Below are 16,752 nucleotides of genomic sequence, written 5' to 3'. Positions count from 1 at the left end.
GATGGAGCCACAACGACTGCTGTAGCCACTCTTAAAATCAGGATGGTCTGCCTGAATTAGAAATCTTACTGTAGGGACCTAGGCTTGGGATTTTGAAGGAGCCTAGGGGAATGATGTGCCCTGATCTTTTTGAATAAGCACTGAGTAACAGTTCTGTTCCTTTGGAAATACTCTGCACCAGGATTGAAATAGGGATAAGAGTTTAAAATGAATGACTAGATTGTGGAATACTAGAAGAACTACAGAGTTACTGGGGCTGCGTGGTCTCTGCAGAGTGAGATGTATTTAGATATCAGATGCTTTTTGATTTTTTTTTTAACACTTTGTTTGTTCACAAAAGCACTTTCACAGCTTAACACATCACTCAAGATTCAGATTTTTCTTCTTTTATTTATACCTTATTTCAAAGAAATAAATGTATAAATCTTTGGTTACAATATTGCAAGGCTGCAAGCAGACTCCTGTTAAGAGGGTTGCTAGTGGGCAAAAAGGTCTCTGTTTATAGATTAGCTTGAAGGAGTGGAGCCTTATATTAATGTGAATGTCAGCCAGTGCTAATAGACAGAATGAAGATGGCCAAAATGTTTCAATAAATGACTATTTTGTGCATGCATTACCCACCATGTCTGCCATAAAGTTTTTGGTTTTTTTATCACTGTATCTCAATAATTAGGATTTGCTATATAAGTAACATGTGGATCCATAAGGTATACCTGAATTTCTGATCATGCTCCAGTGGTGAGGAGCTGTGTGTGAATGCAGATCAAAAACAGTGTACAAAACTTAATGACCTGCATTGAAAAAGGGGGATGAATCAGGGCTGTATTTCATTGTGTTATTAGTATGCATTCATAGCTCACACTGTAATGGCTCTGAAGGAAACATTGAGGTATATTCAGTGAAAATGTTTGAAAAAAATAACACACAACTTCTTTACAAGTCCCTGGGTAAGATGTTGAGTTTGAAGAGCCCTCAGAACTGTACATGTGATTAGCACTTTTTTCCTTTATATAATTTTAGTTTCACCACAGGAAAACCACCCTTCATTCTTCTTCCTCACACCACTGACAGAATGCTACAGCTTGGAGAAGAAATGCATCTTTTCATTCAGTCCTCCCATTTCACGTTTTCTGTGGGTGATACTGGTACCCAGCCTTGGTCTGAAATTACTGGATAGTTCATTAGGTATCACAGTCCGGCTATACGCTCCTAATATTTTAAATTCCCCCTCAAACTTAATTTGTCTATATCTCTCTAGTGAATGGACACATCATGTCAAGGTAAATTTTGCATCCTGAAGCCAGTTGCTTATTAATGACTACAATAGCTAAGCACTATAACCAGTAAATAATCACCCTTTTCCATTCAGTGTGATCCTTCATACAACCCATCATGCTGGGAGGACACATTCTTTCCCTTTTCCTATGGGCTGAACACCCTCTCTTATGCGCTTCAGACCTATTCATATCCTAAGTGACTTTTGCCTATGGGAAAATGGGTGGAAGCTGTCAATGCACTTGTTACTGATGGGAAGCAATGTACTTTGGTCCCAGTCCTGAAAATATCTATATATCTGCTCAACCCTGAAGTCAATAGGACTACTCATATACAAAGTTAAGCACATGCCAGTGTCTGCAGGACTGGTGTCTTATTTATGTGTTTAAAGGCATTTAATATTATTGAGGTCAACATCCTAAAAAATGTCTGATCAATAAGACCAACAATTTAGGCACAGCTCATGCATTACAGTCATTTTCAGCAAACTGAGGGCACATAGTTTATTTGTACTATGTGAACTGCCAGGTAGATTTTTAGCTTCATATAATTAAATAAATGACATCATGGCTTTTTGGCACAAAGGTAAGCATAAATGATATTAGACATAAGATTAAAAAGTTCTGCAACAGGGGTTGGAAAATTGTACATATTTATTGTTCAAACGTTAAGATATCCCAAGCACAACTTTGCAAATACAGAGAAGCACATACTCCAAACGGGAGTGAAAAGTAAGAAAAATAAATGACAAAATACCTGAAATAAATGTTAACTGCATGAAAGACTCCTAAATCTAGCGTGCATACACTTGTCAGCACTAACAAAAACAAAATGAAGGAGAAACAATAATAATACAAAATGCAAACCTTTTAAATCAATTCAATTTAGTAATACATAATAGCAAGTTTATTAAAAACAGGCAAATACTATGTACAAACACACATGCACAGACAGGTACTGGCAGGCAACAAGACAAAACAGCGGTGAGGTTTATCTTTCGGAGGCTCTGTGCAAAGGTTCAGTTGTGGGCCCCTACTCTGTATCAGACAACCGCATTAAAAGAGCCCTGTAGTGCAATGGGGGTCCTGACCAGCTCAGGTTCCCAGGCAATTACAGAGTTTGCCCTGCCCTAAGTTTGCTTCTGTCTCTGGAAACGATGAGCAGAAAGATATGTGTTATGCAGTGTATAAAAACAATGTGTACAGCAAGGCAATATAAATACCAAGTGTAACCTTGATAAAATGCCTGTTTAGAGTAAGTAGAAAGAAAATTATATCAGTATCAAAAGGAGCACTTTCCAGATTGTGCTCACATTGGATTATACCATGCTGTATCACATTTCTGATTTGTGGAGCAAGTTTTGGAGCTGATTTTATGAGGCAGTGAGACGCCTCTGTTCACATGGCCTGAGAAGGAGGTTCATAGCTGAAAGAAATGAGGCTCTGAAGGGAATGATCCCAGACCAAAAGGAACAGAAGAAAGACACAACCCTAGAGCTTTTGTTTAGCCAGCAGATAAGTGTTGAGCAACAGGCTGAGTGGAAGTTACTCATCCCAGGGTTGTAGTACAGCAGTGCGCAACCTCTGGCCTGGATTTGACCTCCAGCGTGACTCGATCTGGCCATGGCACAGGGGATTGATCAGTACCAAGGAGCTCAGCCCGGGGCATCCCCATCCTTGCCCTGCAACTTGGCACTAATCTCCTTTGCAGCCTAAAGATAGGCTCTTTTCCTTTCTCCCCCCCACCACCCTTCCTCTGGCATTGCCAGCCACTTCCTTTCCCCTCCTCTCTCTCACCCCTTCTGCTCCCGGGGGAGCCTGGTCTCCCACTCTAAAAGCTTGAGCTTCACCGCTGTAGTATGTTTAAGTCAGTCACTTCGAGAATATGCCAAGTCATCGATGAAAGCAATAAAGAGTTATGTATTTACTAGTTCTCTTTATAGGGCACTGATTCTCAACCAGGGTGTTGAGGCACCCTGGGGGGCAGAGAGGTCTTTTGAAGGGTGCTGTGAGGTGTGAGGAGAGAAGCAGTTGGGAGGAGATAAATACAGGGTTAGGCTCGTTCCTGGCCAGCAGCTGTCCTGCTCCCACTGCCCCACCCCGGGAGGAGCACTGTAATAAATAGCGTTTGAAATTGGGTGCTGCCCAATGCGTACAAGTCCTGGAGGGGTGCCTTCAGCCAAATGAGGAGTGCCTCATTTCTAAAAAGGTTGAGACTCACTGCTGTAGGGAGTACTAATTTTCCTCAGTCTGATTTGTTCCTGTATGGAAAAAAGGCTTCTTGACCTGTCAGCTCCATGCGTGTGTGTAAATGTGCGTGTGTGTGTGTGTAAATGTGCGTGTGTGTGTGTGTTCACATGCTAAGGAAAGGACGCATGAGTAGCCATTATAATTGGGAGCATATGAAAAGTTTTCTCCAGCCTCAAATGTTATTATCAGGAACCTCAACATTAACAAACTGTGCGGCTTCCACATCTATCCTGTCACATGTGGCAATCATGTGAAAAAGAAGGTACTCCCACAGAAGTCAAACATTTGAGAATGCTGCCCCAACAACATAATTTATTTGACACTGGCAAGAAAGTCAGTCCTGAGGTTTTACCCAAATGTGGGCTTTCCTTATAGCAGAGCACAGAAATGATAGCTGAGCCCTAGGGTAAGTTCACAAAAAATATGATTAACTATTTCTGATATTCAAGTGAAAAATGTCAAGTTTAGTAAATGTTTCCTGACTGGTTTCAATAGTTTATATGCCGCAGTCTGCTAATGGCACTGATACATACTTGAAGCAAAACATTACATTTCAACACCATATAATATGAGAGAGAGAAAGCTACCAGTACTGAAAACAAGTCTGCACACAATTTCCATTATTCTTACAGTATAAAAAAGAATAAAATAATATATAATATGCTATCATGCATTACATATGCTTAGACCATGCATTAGTTCAAGTTTACAATCTCTTCAGGGCCAGTAAATCAGAATGGCAATAGACCATATTAATGCCTGTGTATCTAGAGGATTTTTCCAGAAATAGCAGCCAATGATTCATTCAAACCAAAGGTTGATGGATCCTTAAATTCAGAGCTCTTTGTAAGTAAGCTGAAGCTGAAACATACTGACAATGACAGACCTCAATGATATTTCAGTTGAATAGCACTTTTCTTAACACTATCCCTCCCAATTACACAACCACGTTCAATACTTAGATTCAAGGCTTAGATTTTCCTGTGCAGCAGTGAATGAGACTCTCTCTGTGTAATTGCACCATCCCTCTTCTCAGGACCCCATGGAAGATGCCCTCCAGGGTCACGTTCTAGAGGGAATGGAGAGGACAGACACCGGGCTGCCCTGTGCTGGAAGGATGATACTCATCATCTAAGGGACTATGAGGCAGGGTCGGGTTGGGGCTTAGAGCCACAGAACTCCATGAAGACAGCCCTATGCTCCCAGAGATCCTTGTCTCTTCATAGAAAGATTTTCTTTCTCTTTTCCCTTTAGCCCCTGAAAGTTTTACCTTGAGAGGCACTAAATCAGTCCACAGACACAAGGATTCTGTGGATTATACAGGGAGTGAACAAATAATCAGTTTATTCTTCATCTTTACATGCAAACATATGGGTGCTAAAAAAATATATTAATTTGGAGTTTGGCTATTTATTCACCACATTCTTCACCTTCATGTGTATATACTGCATTTCTCTGCATCCTCCAAGAAAAGGAGAAACAGAATGGGATGCAGCTGCTGAAAATGAAACACATTATCCTTAAAAGAACAAATTAACAAGTTATGTCTGATCAGGAGAAAAACAGGCTCTTTTTTAAAAATAAAAAAAGACTGTTGAACTTGGTATGCAGCATTGCCCAGGCAGAGATCTAACACAATCCTTTGGCAATTGACAGGGAATTTTACTCTTATGGTTACTCTATGCTTTGACAAAGTCAAGTTCTAGTGTAACAAGGGGTGTACATTACTTCTGAGATATAGTCAGAAAAGATTTTTAACCAAATGCAAGCTCCAATATCTAAAGTATCAGTTTTCCTATCTTTTAAAGCAACAGACATTTATAACTTATAAGTGAATTTTCTTTTATGGATATATGGCTTGTATAACCATCTCTGCTCCAATACCAGCTATCCTATGCAGGGTCCCACTGTCATAGGGTGGCCACCTGGCCACTGGGCCTTGGCTGTAATAGTCCAAAGTGGATTGAATTTGTTTTCTCCTGACATCATGATTGATATACTGCAATCTGCGTGTATGGTTCTTTCCATGCATAACACAACTAACCTTAGTTCAAAGTATTACAGAAATAAGCATTTTGCACCTAATGAAGCCTAATGAAGATCATGGTACTAATTCAATTGACTCACTACTGGCTTTGCATTGCACCCTCAATGACAATGTAACACTTGGCAGAAAACAACCTGAAACACATTACGTGTAATTGCAAAGTCATTTGTATGTATGAAAGTTGCATACATGGAACAATGTAGCATGCAATTAGAGCTCCTTAAAAATTGGAAATCATTTTCTGGAAAAAATTTTGCCTAATTTTTTTCAACTTTTAAAATTTTTTTTCCTGTTTTTAATGTTTTTTTTAATTTGCTACCAGAGATTAATTAATTAAATGTTTGTTAAACATATATACCTATTATTATCAAAATTAAGGATAGGAAGAAGCTAGGACAGGGTGGCACTAGAGACTAAATGATTCACAGAAGCAGAAGCTTTCACAGGCAACAACCTAGTTTGTTAGACCTGTTATCATCTGATGACATAAGCTGTTGCCTACAAAAGCTTATGTCTCTCTGAACCAGTTAGTCTCTAAGGTGCCATCCTGCTCTATTTCAGGCCTGACTTCAGGCTTATACAGCTAACTATCTTTATACAAAATTAAGATTAATGTTTGCAAATAATTTATTGGATGTGGATGAAAAATATTTGAATATAACATCTTTGGCAAATAACTAAACTAAGAAAGAGTTGACTGAATTATGAAAGAAAAATATTTGTGGTACACTTATCCAATATCTGGTGGTAAAACATTGTGCAAGTATTTGTGACTATTATTTTTGAAGTCTTCAGGTCAGCTCCCTGCTTGTTTTATTTATTTAAGCAGTAGATTAAAACAGGGCTGCTTGAATGAATAAGCAATTAACATCTGGTTAAGGTCAGGTAAATTGCAATGTCTTTTTCTTAAAGAATTAATACAACTCTCAACTTATGTCTTAATAGGTCTTAAAAGGTAAGTGATCAAGGTTTCTAATACAGCTCTGTGATGAAATTCTTTCTTTCATACTGCAATGCTGATTTCTAATGAATTCCCACAAAACCATTTCTTATAGAATCTTTAACACAGTGGTCACAGTTTCTTACTCATACAATAAAAATCATGCAAATTCATGTGTAGTTTATGCTAAAATGAGTCTCATTTAAATAAGGGAACCAATGTTCATTTACTTTGGTGTGACTGAAGCTTAATGCTGTTTTCTAAAATGCAGTTTCACTCAAATTACAAGTCCAAGGAGCCTACTACAAGCTGGCAGCAATACAAATTTGCTTTGTGACAAATGGCGTCTTAATGGTGTTCTAAATTCTGCTGTACATTTAGCTGTTACTGTGGGGAGCATGTCTATACATGCACATTTAATGTGCAGTAACCAAAATTACTGGTGCATGTCTACATGTGCACACCCACACTGTGCAGTAAATATGGTGACTTGCACCGACTTGAGTATAAATTTGATACCTGTATCACGCAAGTATCAAATTTATGCCGGAATAGTTACTGCACAGTAACGCACATGTAGATGCATTACTGTGCACGTGGACTGACTTTAGTCCCAAATCAGCCCACACACAGAGTTAATGAACTTTAATGCATGCATGTGTAGATGCTGGACAATTCCCAGTTACTGCGCAGCAAATTTAAGCTGGCATAAATGCATGTGTAGACATGCCCGCACTGCATTTTCTGACTAGCTATTGCATGAGGGGGAAGGGGATTGGATGCTCTAGTTTAGTCCAGACAGAGACAAAATATTCCATAGACCAGATTCTATGCAGCAGATTCATCCATTTATCTCATTCCTTGTTTTTGTGTGTTTTTTTTACTCAGTGGTCAAGAATGTACTTGCTGGTACTTTTTCTGAAGTGGGATATGTTAGGGTCCATACTTAAACGCTTCACTGAACTGGGATCCTTGGTCAAGGAAGTATGTAAACCTCATAGTCTGGACAGCTGAACAGGTTATATAAAATTTATATAGCAATAAACAATCTGCAAGAACTGTTTCATTCATGTGCTCTATCTTGTGGTAAGTAGATGCCAACCCTGGGAATTCAACAGTTGTTTTATTCAGGGAAAAGCTGCCATGGAAAAGAGTGGTAATAAAAGAGTTACTCTGGATCAACGGATCCATAATAAGCAACTTCTCTGATTAATCCTAGTAGAATTTGTTAATCTGTCTACACCTTAAGCAAGCATCTACATAGCAATGCTAAAATCAGTAAAGAAATGTCTTTTTTCAGAATAATATGCTGGAAATCCTAGATACAAAGTCAGAATTGAACACATACAAAAGAATCAGTGTTTGTAACAGGGTTTTTAGCCATTATCTGTGAATGTACATCAGAGGCGGGCAATTATTTCGGGTGGCTTACCCAGTTTTGGCAGGCTGTCAAGAGCCTCATGAACAGCCCCACCCCTTGACAGGTGCCCCGCCCCCTGGTCACCATTTTGGGATCAATGTCCCAATGTCTTTGGTCCCGAGACATTGGGACATTGGTTCCATGTCCCAGGGCCAGCACTGGTGGGGTCCAACATGGGGCACAGGCTGGCAGGGGTCTGTGGAGCTGGGCTGAGCTGCACCAGCAGGGAGCTGGCCCAGCTCCATAGAGCCCTTGCTGGCTAGGTCCGCGCACTCCTGCCACCCTGCTCTGGGCCCTACTGGCACTGGCCCAAGGACACCGATGTGGGCCCCGTGTACCCACTGGCTCCCTGCCAACTCTCAGTGCCCCCCAGCCCTACAGTACAGACAGGGGGCAGTGCACAGCCCTGACCCCTTGCTCACCGGCAGGGAAGAAGCTGAGCACGGGGAAAAGTGGCCCCTCACCCACCCCATGGCTGGTGCTCCCTGCTGCAGTCACTCGCAGCCCATGCAGGGCTGTCTGGAGCAGGCACAGTCATCCCCACGCAGGCTGCACCGAAAGGCGCCAGGCACAGGGTGAGTGAGGGGCTGCTTTTCCCCACACACAGCACCAGCTTGTAACCCACCCCCACTGCCTGCCTGGGCTCTGTGCCGGCTCCAGGCTCACCCATCAGGGCTGTGTGTGGTGGCTGCAGCTGTGGCCTCTCCACGTACTGGGCAGTGTTGGCTGCTGCTGCCTGCCTAGAGCATGTGCTGGGCAGCCCACAGGCGGTGGTGGCAAACAATGCCTGGCGTGGCAAGCAGGGGAGCTGCAGCTGCTCTCGCCATGCACAGCCCCAATGGGTGAGCCTGGAGCCAGTGTGGAGCCCAGACTGGTAGTGGGGCCAGGTTACAAGGTGGTGCTGAGCATGAAGGGGGAAAAGCAGCCCCTCGCCCACCCTGTGGCCGGCGCCCCATGCTGCAGCCACTCTCAGCCCATGTGGGGCTGCCTGTGCCTGCTCCGGACAGCCCCGCATGGGCTGCGAGCGGCTGCAGGAGACAGTGCTGGCCACAGGGCAGGGAAAGGCCAATTTCCTCCAAGCCAGGAAGGAACAGGGAAGGAGCCTGGGGAAAAGCTGAGTGTAGGGAGGGGAAAAGTGGCCCCTCCCCTGCCCCTGGCTGGTGCTCCCTGCTGCAGCCGCTAGTATCCTGCGCAGGGCTGTCCGGAGTAGGCACAGGCAGCCCCAGGTGGGCTACAAGTGGCTGCAGCACGGGGTGCCAGCCATGGGGTGGGCGAGGGGCCACTTTTCCTCCCCCCCTGCTCAGCTTTTCCCTGGGACATTTTTCCCGAGGCTCCTTCCCTGCCCTTCTGCCACCTTCCCACTTACCTGCAGTTTCAGCGCAGGGCAGCCGCATCGTCCCAAGCCAGAAGCCCCTTCCAGCTGGGGGAGTGGGACCGGGCGGGCCCTGCTGTTGTGGGAACCCGCCAGGGCTTCCCCTAGGTCCTACTGCTCTTAGTTCCTGTAATTTTTGACAGGAACCAAGGGCAGAGAAGTATTAATTTTCTAAATTTTTTAGGGGCCCTGCAGGCTAGAATGGCCTCATGGGCTGGACTGTATTTGCCCACCCCGATGTACATCATAGCAAATTTTAAAACAAGTTAAGTCTCCAAGTTTGAAAATTAATATAATTTGACATTTCTGGTTTTTAGTATGGCACACCACCTGTTTCCTCTTTCTGGAGAAAATATTCATTTAAATATTTGAATTGACCCTGTTTATTTTTCAGAGTAAAGCTTCATATATTTTACAACAGATATATGGTAATCTGAGCAAGTTCCAATTATCATAAAAATATCATGCCTTCAGGCTTGAACGCTATTGCCCTTTCTGTTTGCAGATAAATATATACACATGAAGTCCTTGTTCTGTACTTACTGTGGAACAACTTTCATTCATATTTTTGGATAAGGAAGGAGGAAGGCATTTTTTCAAAACTTATTTCTTCATCTTTTATATACACAATAAAATATAAATGAAGCAAACCAATGGAGAGAAAAGTGGGTCTCAACAATCATAATGCTCAATTGGATGCAATCAGAGGTGTTCTTTTAGGCTCTGGCTGCGGAAAAAAGGACCAACACGACTGATAAGAGGTGGAAAGAATATTAAATGTGCTGTCCTGTTTATGTCCATCAGAGAAGGTGATGGTGTACTGTAAGAGACTTGCAGGCTATAGCTGTGAGGAATCTAGTATCTACCATGATGGATCTTCCTCTACATGTAAGCTCTTCTGCCCCATTGTCACAGTTTCTACTTATATTTCACCCCCAGCTCTCCCCACTAGTTTGTAAATAGTTTGTAGTTTGTCAGCGTAGTTTATTGGACAGGACTGACTCCTTTTCCCATAAGTGACCTGTCCACTTTCCCAGTATACATAGAATATCCCAGTGTTATGTCCCTAGTATCCTCATGTTCTTTCTTCTTGCATTGCAATTCTTATTATTAGCCTTCAGTCTATCCAGTCATCCATCTGAAAATTAACAAGATACATTTGCCCATAACAGGAAATCTAGTTCACTGCTGTAACTCTTCATCTTTCCATGACCCTTTTCCCATACTGACTTGATTTCATCCCTTGCTGTTTTGATCTATAGAAGATCTTAAACTCCCACAACAGGAAGCAATCATTTTAATAATTATGATTTGTATGTTGTGGTAGTGACTAGAGGTCACAAATGAGGTTGAGGCCTCTTCTCATGAATGCTGTACAAACACTTTGTGAATTATGGTACCCACCTCAAAGAATTTACAGTCAAATAGACAAGAGTGGGAGTAAGGAAAGATTATAGTTCTTGTTGTACAAATGAGAAACTAAAGCAAATGACCTACCAAAAGCCACACAAGAAGACTGTGACAAAGCAAGGATTTGAACCTAAAGCTCCCAAGACTTAGCCCAGTGCCTTGCCCCAAGATACATCTCGTCCGCAGCATAACAAGCAGTGTGTGCACCTAAGCAATCACTAATCGCATGTGGCAAAAACTCTGGTCTCTTAAAAAACAAAAGGGAAATGATGCCACAATGAGAAATGCCTGAATTTGGTCTGAGAAAAAAGGTGAACGAACTACATCACTAACAACAAGAGATTAATGAATAAACAAGAGTTTTGGAAGTCTAGGCAGGCATCAAGTTTAGCACTTGATGATGATGATGAGAAAAACCATGTATGCTGTAGACATATAAATATAGATTTATATATACAAATATACAATAGGAAATACAGGAAGTATACAAATACTTGCATGTAAAAATAGGTTTTTACTTTCCCCTTTTTACGATTTACAAAAGCATACAAAGTTCCTGTTATTTAACGTTTGAGCAGTGTGAGTAAAAGCTGTGTGCCTGTTCCACACATACATCTTTCAAGTTTTCACAGTATTGGTTCTTACAGTGATGAAGCTGAAATTCCAGGAGTTAAAATATTCCCAGGAAATCTTCCAAACGTAAAGAGACTTGCACGTTAATTTAAACACAGTTAAGAAAGCTCTCATATTTTGTTGATTTACATCACATTAAAAATAATTCTGCTGCAACTCAAATCTTTTAGTGATGATAAACTCAGAGTGTTTCAAGTAGAGGTGGACAAATATGATAATTCTTGAGTAGCTTGATTGATGGGATAAACCTGGGAGGTGCTGACTCCTCAATTTCAGCTAAAGTCACCACACATTGAGGACCTCATTATTGAAAATGACACCCAATTAAAGGAAGTGCCCTGCACCCAGCAGGATCGGATCCTAACATGGCTGTCAGTCTCCTTAGCTTTCTAACATACAAGAGTTTATGTTGGGTACCATCAGTGTTGCCATAAGAATAGATGCTTACATTGCATTTTTTTATCGGCAGTCTTTCATGGATATTAGTTACACCTCTCAATGCCCTTCTGTGGTAGATAAATACTATCTCCATTTTTAAAGATGGACAAACTTAAGTAGAAAAGTGAAACAAATTCTCAGGCTGTTAACAGTCCAAACTGGTGTTAGAAGTCAAGAACAACACGCTATAAGGGTAAGTCTAGACTGCGTTCCATGGTATGATGGCACCTCACTTAGACATACGTGAGTGAGCATTTAACATACTTTGCTCTAGTACTGCTAGCAGCACAGCCACAACAGCCCATGATTCAGACTATGTTATAAAATGCCCAGGTATGCATGTAAATACTTGGGCAGCAAGTCTGCAATGAGCTCCAGTTTAAAACTAACTTGGGTCTGGCCACACAAGCTGCAATTATGTCTTTTGACTGCAGAATAGATATAACTTTAAGTTCTGCCCTCAAATTTTCTCCAAGATTTTGTTATTATTCTGCTTGTAAAGCCACTTCTTTTGCAACCCTGGTACAACTATGGTTGATATCCCAGAAGGAGAACTTATATTAGCTAACACAAAGATGTTTCCCTTAAAACCTGCAAACGTTTGAAACGTCATCCAAAACAGTTACAGGCTGGCTAGTATAGAGGTAAGTCAGTTTTCAGAGCTCCTGAGTTACTCATGGGCTTCTACCCAATGAATAACCTTTTATATGGGAATGTTCTACAGATCAGGAGCCATATTTATCCCATCTCTTATTTTAATATACCCTTGGTTGTTCAGGTGCATGTCAGTGTGCACACTTTGGTGGTCCTTAAAATTTTTCTAGTCATATATAAGATTACTAGACATAGTTACCTCAGAATCTCCTATATTTCCTTGCATTTCCTTATAGAAAATTGCTGTTAGTACTGCAAACCTTGAGGTTCACTGGCTGCAGATATTCATTTTAATTATCTAAGGCAATTGACCAGATTAAAGGGCCACCTTTCTGTGTGCATAAACATGTACAACACAAAACCACTGTCATCTTAAAACTGCCATTGTCTTGAATTAAAATCCAGTTAAAGTATAAAGTGCATTATGTGGTGTGAAGCCCTAAGAGATGAAGCAAGAAACTCATCTGCCTTCCACAGACTGGTAAACTTTGCTTAACAGCTGAATCATCATCTTATTTTTCAGTTTTATATTCGGCAGGTAGTCTGAGAAAGTCCAGTCATATGTAAGCAGAATCAGTGTAAACTGAGGCAATTTTGTAATATTATGCTACTAAAGGAGGACTAAAGGAACCAGCATCAAGACACTGTCCAGTTGGGGTGCGTAAATATTATTGTGTGCTTCTTGGCCCACTTAGCAAATACTTTCTTTTCGGTAATAAACCTATGGCCTCCATAGGGAGCATTTTCATGCAGAAAGTATTCATCACATTCATCTCTTCCTGGCTCATAGTAATGGTAAGGAACTTTTCGAAAGCCTTCTGACCTAGAAAAGAAAATTAAAAACACATAGGCTTAAATATGTTTTCTAAGAAATCCAATATATACAATGCAATTGTATTTTTTTAGAATCACATCCATGTGTAGGGGACTACCCAATTTGAGGACTTGACTGGCTGATTTCATGGGCATATTGTGGTTCTGGCCACCATTTTTGCAGACTTAGTGTAGTGGAGCTCCCTGCCCCCACACACCTCTGATTGGCTGAGGGTCTTGAATGGCCCTGCCCCCACCACTGGTTGGTGGACAGGGATGTCCGTCATACAGCCCTTTGCCACTGATTGGCTGAGAGGGCTGTCCGTAATGCAGCCCCACCACCAGCCAGTTAGTGATTAGGCCCAGGGGTGGCAGCCATCTTATCTGATTACTTTTCTGCTGGCAGCCCCCTTTCATAGAATCATAGGATCCATGAATCGGAAGGGACCTAGACAGATCATCTAGTCCAACCCCCTGCCATGGGCAGGAAGGAGCACTGGGGGTGGCAGGGGTCATAAGACCCCAGCCAGGTGCCTGTCCAGTCTCCTCTTGAAGATTTCCAGGGAAGGTGAGAGCACCACCTCTCTGGGAAGCCTATTCCAGGCTCTGGGCACCCTTACAGTGAAGTAGTTCTCCTTAATATCCAACCTAAGCCTACCCTCCCTCAGCTTGTGGCCATTGTTCCTGGTGACTCCAAGGGGGGCCCTGGTGAACAGACTTTCTCTGAGTCTCTGCTGGTGGCCCTTGATAAGGTTGTAGGCAGCCACAAGATCCCCCCTCAGTCTCCTCTTGCGCAGATTGAAGAGATTCAGGTCCCTCAGCCTCTCCTCATAGGGCTGGCCACAGAGGCCCTCCTCTGGACCTCTCCAGGTTCTCCACGTCCCTCTTGAAGTGCGGCGCCCAGAACTGGACACAGTACTTCAGCTGTGGCCTGACCAGCACTGCATAGAGGGGGAGCAAGACCTCTCTGGACCTGTTAGTGATGCCCCTGTTGATGCATGACAGGGTGCGGTTGGCTCTGCCTATTGCTTCATCACATTGGCGACTCATATTCATCCTGGAGTCAATCATGACTCCAAGATCCCTCTCTGCCTCCGCTGCTGAGAGGGTCATCCCCTAACCTAGAATCATAATGCTGGTTCCCTCTCCCCAGGTTCCTTCTCCTTTGTGCCAGGCTGTGTGGCTAGAAGGACTACTGGCTCTCACTGGGCAGTCAGCATTTTATTTTTAGTAAGTTTTTTTTTCCCTATGGATTTTGCAGAGATTTTCTGATTTCCAAATCCATGAAATTGCAATTTGAGTAGGTCTCTATCCATATGTCTTGTATCTGGACTGCATTTTTTCATTGTACGTGCAGAATTGACACAGCACGGATTTGGTACGTTTTAATATATCAGACAAACACATGCATGTCTCTTAACACAAACTAGCCTTAGCAGCCTGCGTAGGATTGTAGGGCAGACCCAGAACAGCAATACATCGCTAGAGGGGTGCCCTGTTGCATTGAGGCACTACATCCAGAATGGCACTAAGTAGTCTTCCATCCACAGCAGGTTCTTGGGTGAGGTTAACAGGTCGTGGAGCAGTTGACATTAGCAGACAAAACAGAAAAGGGCCCCTTTTGCTGTTCCCTGTCCCAGAAATATCTGTACCAAACCCAACCCATCTCTTCTATTTAGGCAATACAGCCAGAGTTCCAGCTTTAAAGTAATTCTCTCCCCTTAACAAGGATAAGGTAAAATGTTATTGTGCTAGCTCCTGTTTTTATGCCAGAGCAATGGGCTATGGATTAATTGCTGAATTCTCTGGGACATCATGGCTCTTTTACATTTTCATAACAAAGAACAACATATGTTCTTTTCAATGGGATGACTTATCCTAGGGATGGGCAAAGTCTGGCCCATGGACTGGATCCGGTCAGCCGTGGAATCCATTTCCCAGCTGCCCCTGCCCACATGGCTTGGTCTGGTCTCCACGGCGACTCCAGCCACACCTGCGTAGGAAAACTCAGGCTGGTGTTGCCATGGAGACCAGCCACAGCTGCGCTGGCAGCGCGCAGCAGCAGAGCAGCACGGGGGGCTGCTTCAGAGCCTCTGGGAACTTACAATAGGGGCAGCTTACTCTGGAGCTAGAGTAGAGCTGCAATCTGTAGCCTGCATGCTCCGGGCAGGGGTGCACAAGCAGGGGACTGTGGCTCTGCTCTGGGTCCATACCAAGCTGTCACCGCTGGAGGAACTGGGGTAGAGTTGTGATCCCCTGCTTGTGTGCCCCTGCCCAAAGCATGCAGGCTACAGATCATGGCTCTGCCCTGGCTTCAGAACAAGCTGCCTCCATTGCAAATTCCCAGAGGCTCCGGAGCAGCCCCTTGCACAGCTCTGCTGCATGTGCTACCAGTGCAGCTGAGGCCGGTCTCCATGGCAACCACAGCCTGAGCTTTCCCATGCAGGTGCGGCTGGGGTCTCTATGGAGACTGGCCCAAGCCATGTGGGCAGGGGCCACTGGAAAATGGAGTTCTGCTGCCAGCTGGATGAGCCATTTTGCTCACCCCTGACTTATTCAGTGGGAGCTGTCAGTTTCACAGTTTCGTAGTTTCTAGGGTTGGAAGGGACCTGACCAGATCATTGAGTCCGGCCCCCTGCCATGGCAGGAAAGAGTACTGGGGTCAAATGACCCCAGCAAGTGTTCATCTACCCTCCTCTTAAAGACCCCCAGGGTAGGAGCCAGTACCACTTCTCTTGGAAGTTGGTTCCAGATCCTACCTGCCCTGACCGTGAAGTAGCGCCTCCTGATATCTAGCCTAAATCTACCCTCTACCAGCTTGTGACCATTATCCCTGGTCACTCCTGGTAGTGCACGGGGGAATAGGGACTCCCCCAGTGCCTGCTGATCCCCTCTGACTAGTTTGTAACAGGCCACTAGATCCCCCCTCAACCTTCTCTTGTGGAGGCTGAACAGGTTCAGGTCCCATAGCCTCTCCTCATAAGGCCTGTCCTGCTGCCCCTGTCCATGCGAGTGGCCCTCCTCTGGACACTCTCCATGTTGTCCACATCCCTCTTGAAGTGCTGCGCCCAGAACTGGATGCAGTACTCCAGCTGCGGCCTGACCAGTGCTGCATACAGGGGGAGTATCACCTCCTTGGACCTGCTTGAGATGCATCTGTAGGTGCATGACAAGGTGTGGTTGGCCTTCCTGACTGCATCCCCACACTGCCGGCCCATGTTCATCTTGCCATCAATGATGACTCCAAGATCTTTTTCTGCCTCTGTACTGACAAGAAGGGAGTTCCCCAACCTGTAGGTATGGTGCCGGTTGTTCCTCCCCAAGTGCATCACCTTACACTTGTCAGTGTTGAATCCCATCCTATTCTCATCCACCCCCCCCGTAACCTGTCTAGGTCTGATTGCAGCCTATTCTTCCCTTCTAACGTGCCCACATCCCCCCACATCTTAGTGTCATCAGCAAATTTGAAAAGGGTGCTTTTTACCCCCTCGTCCAAATCAC

The 16,752-nt window shown here is 43.6% G+C and overlaps 1 protein-coding gene across 4 annotated transcripts in view; it reads right to left on the bottom strand.

Moving 5' to 3' along the window:
• Positions 1-1,910: 1,910 nt before the first annotated feature.
• Positions 1,911-16,752, bottom strand: part of ST6GALNAC3 (ST6 N-acetylgalactosaminide alpha-2,6-sialyltransferase 3) — a 363,147-nt gene continuing 348,305 nt past the window's right edge. For all 4 annotated transcript variants that reach the window (XM_090048545.1, XM_090048544.1, XM_090048543.1 and 1 more), the window contains one exon: positions 1,911-13,261. In XM_090048545.1, coding sequence (XP_089904671.1) covers positions 13,075-13,261 — 187 coding nt within the window. In that variant the 3' untranslated portion in view covers positions 1,911-13,074. The remainder of the gene's footprint in view (positions 13,262-16,752) is intronic.

This window comes from Crocodylus siamensis, chromosome 5, assembly GCF_052110815.1.
Source record: "Crocodylus siamensis isolate JL-2025a chromosome 5, ASM5211081v1, whole genome shotgun sequence".
NCBI lineage: Eukaryota > Metazoa > Chordata > Crocodylia > Crocodylidae > Crocodylus > Crocodylus siamensis.
Note: the sequence above shows the minus strand (reverse complement) of the source record. Positions and strands in the feature narration are given on the sequence as shown.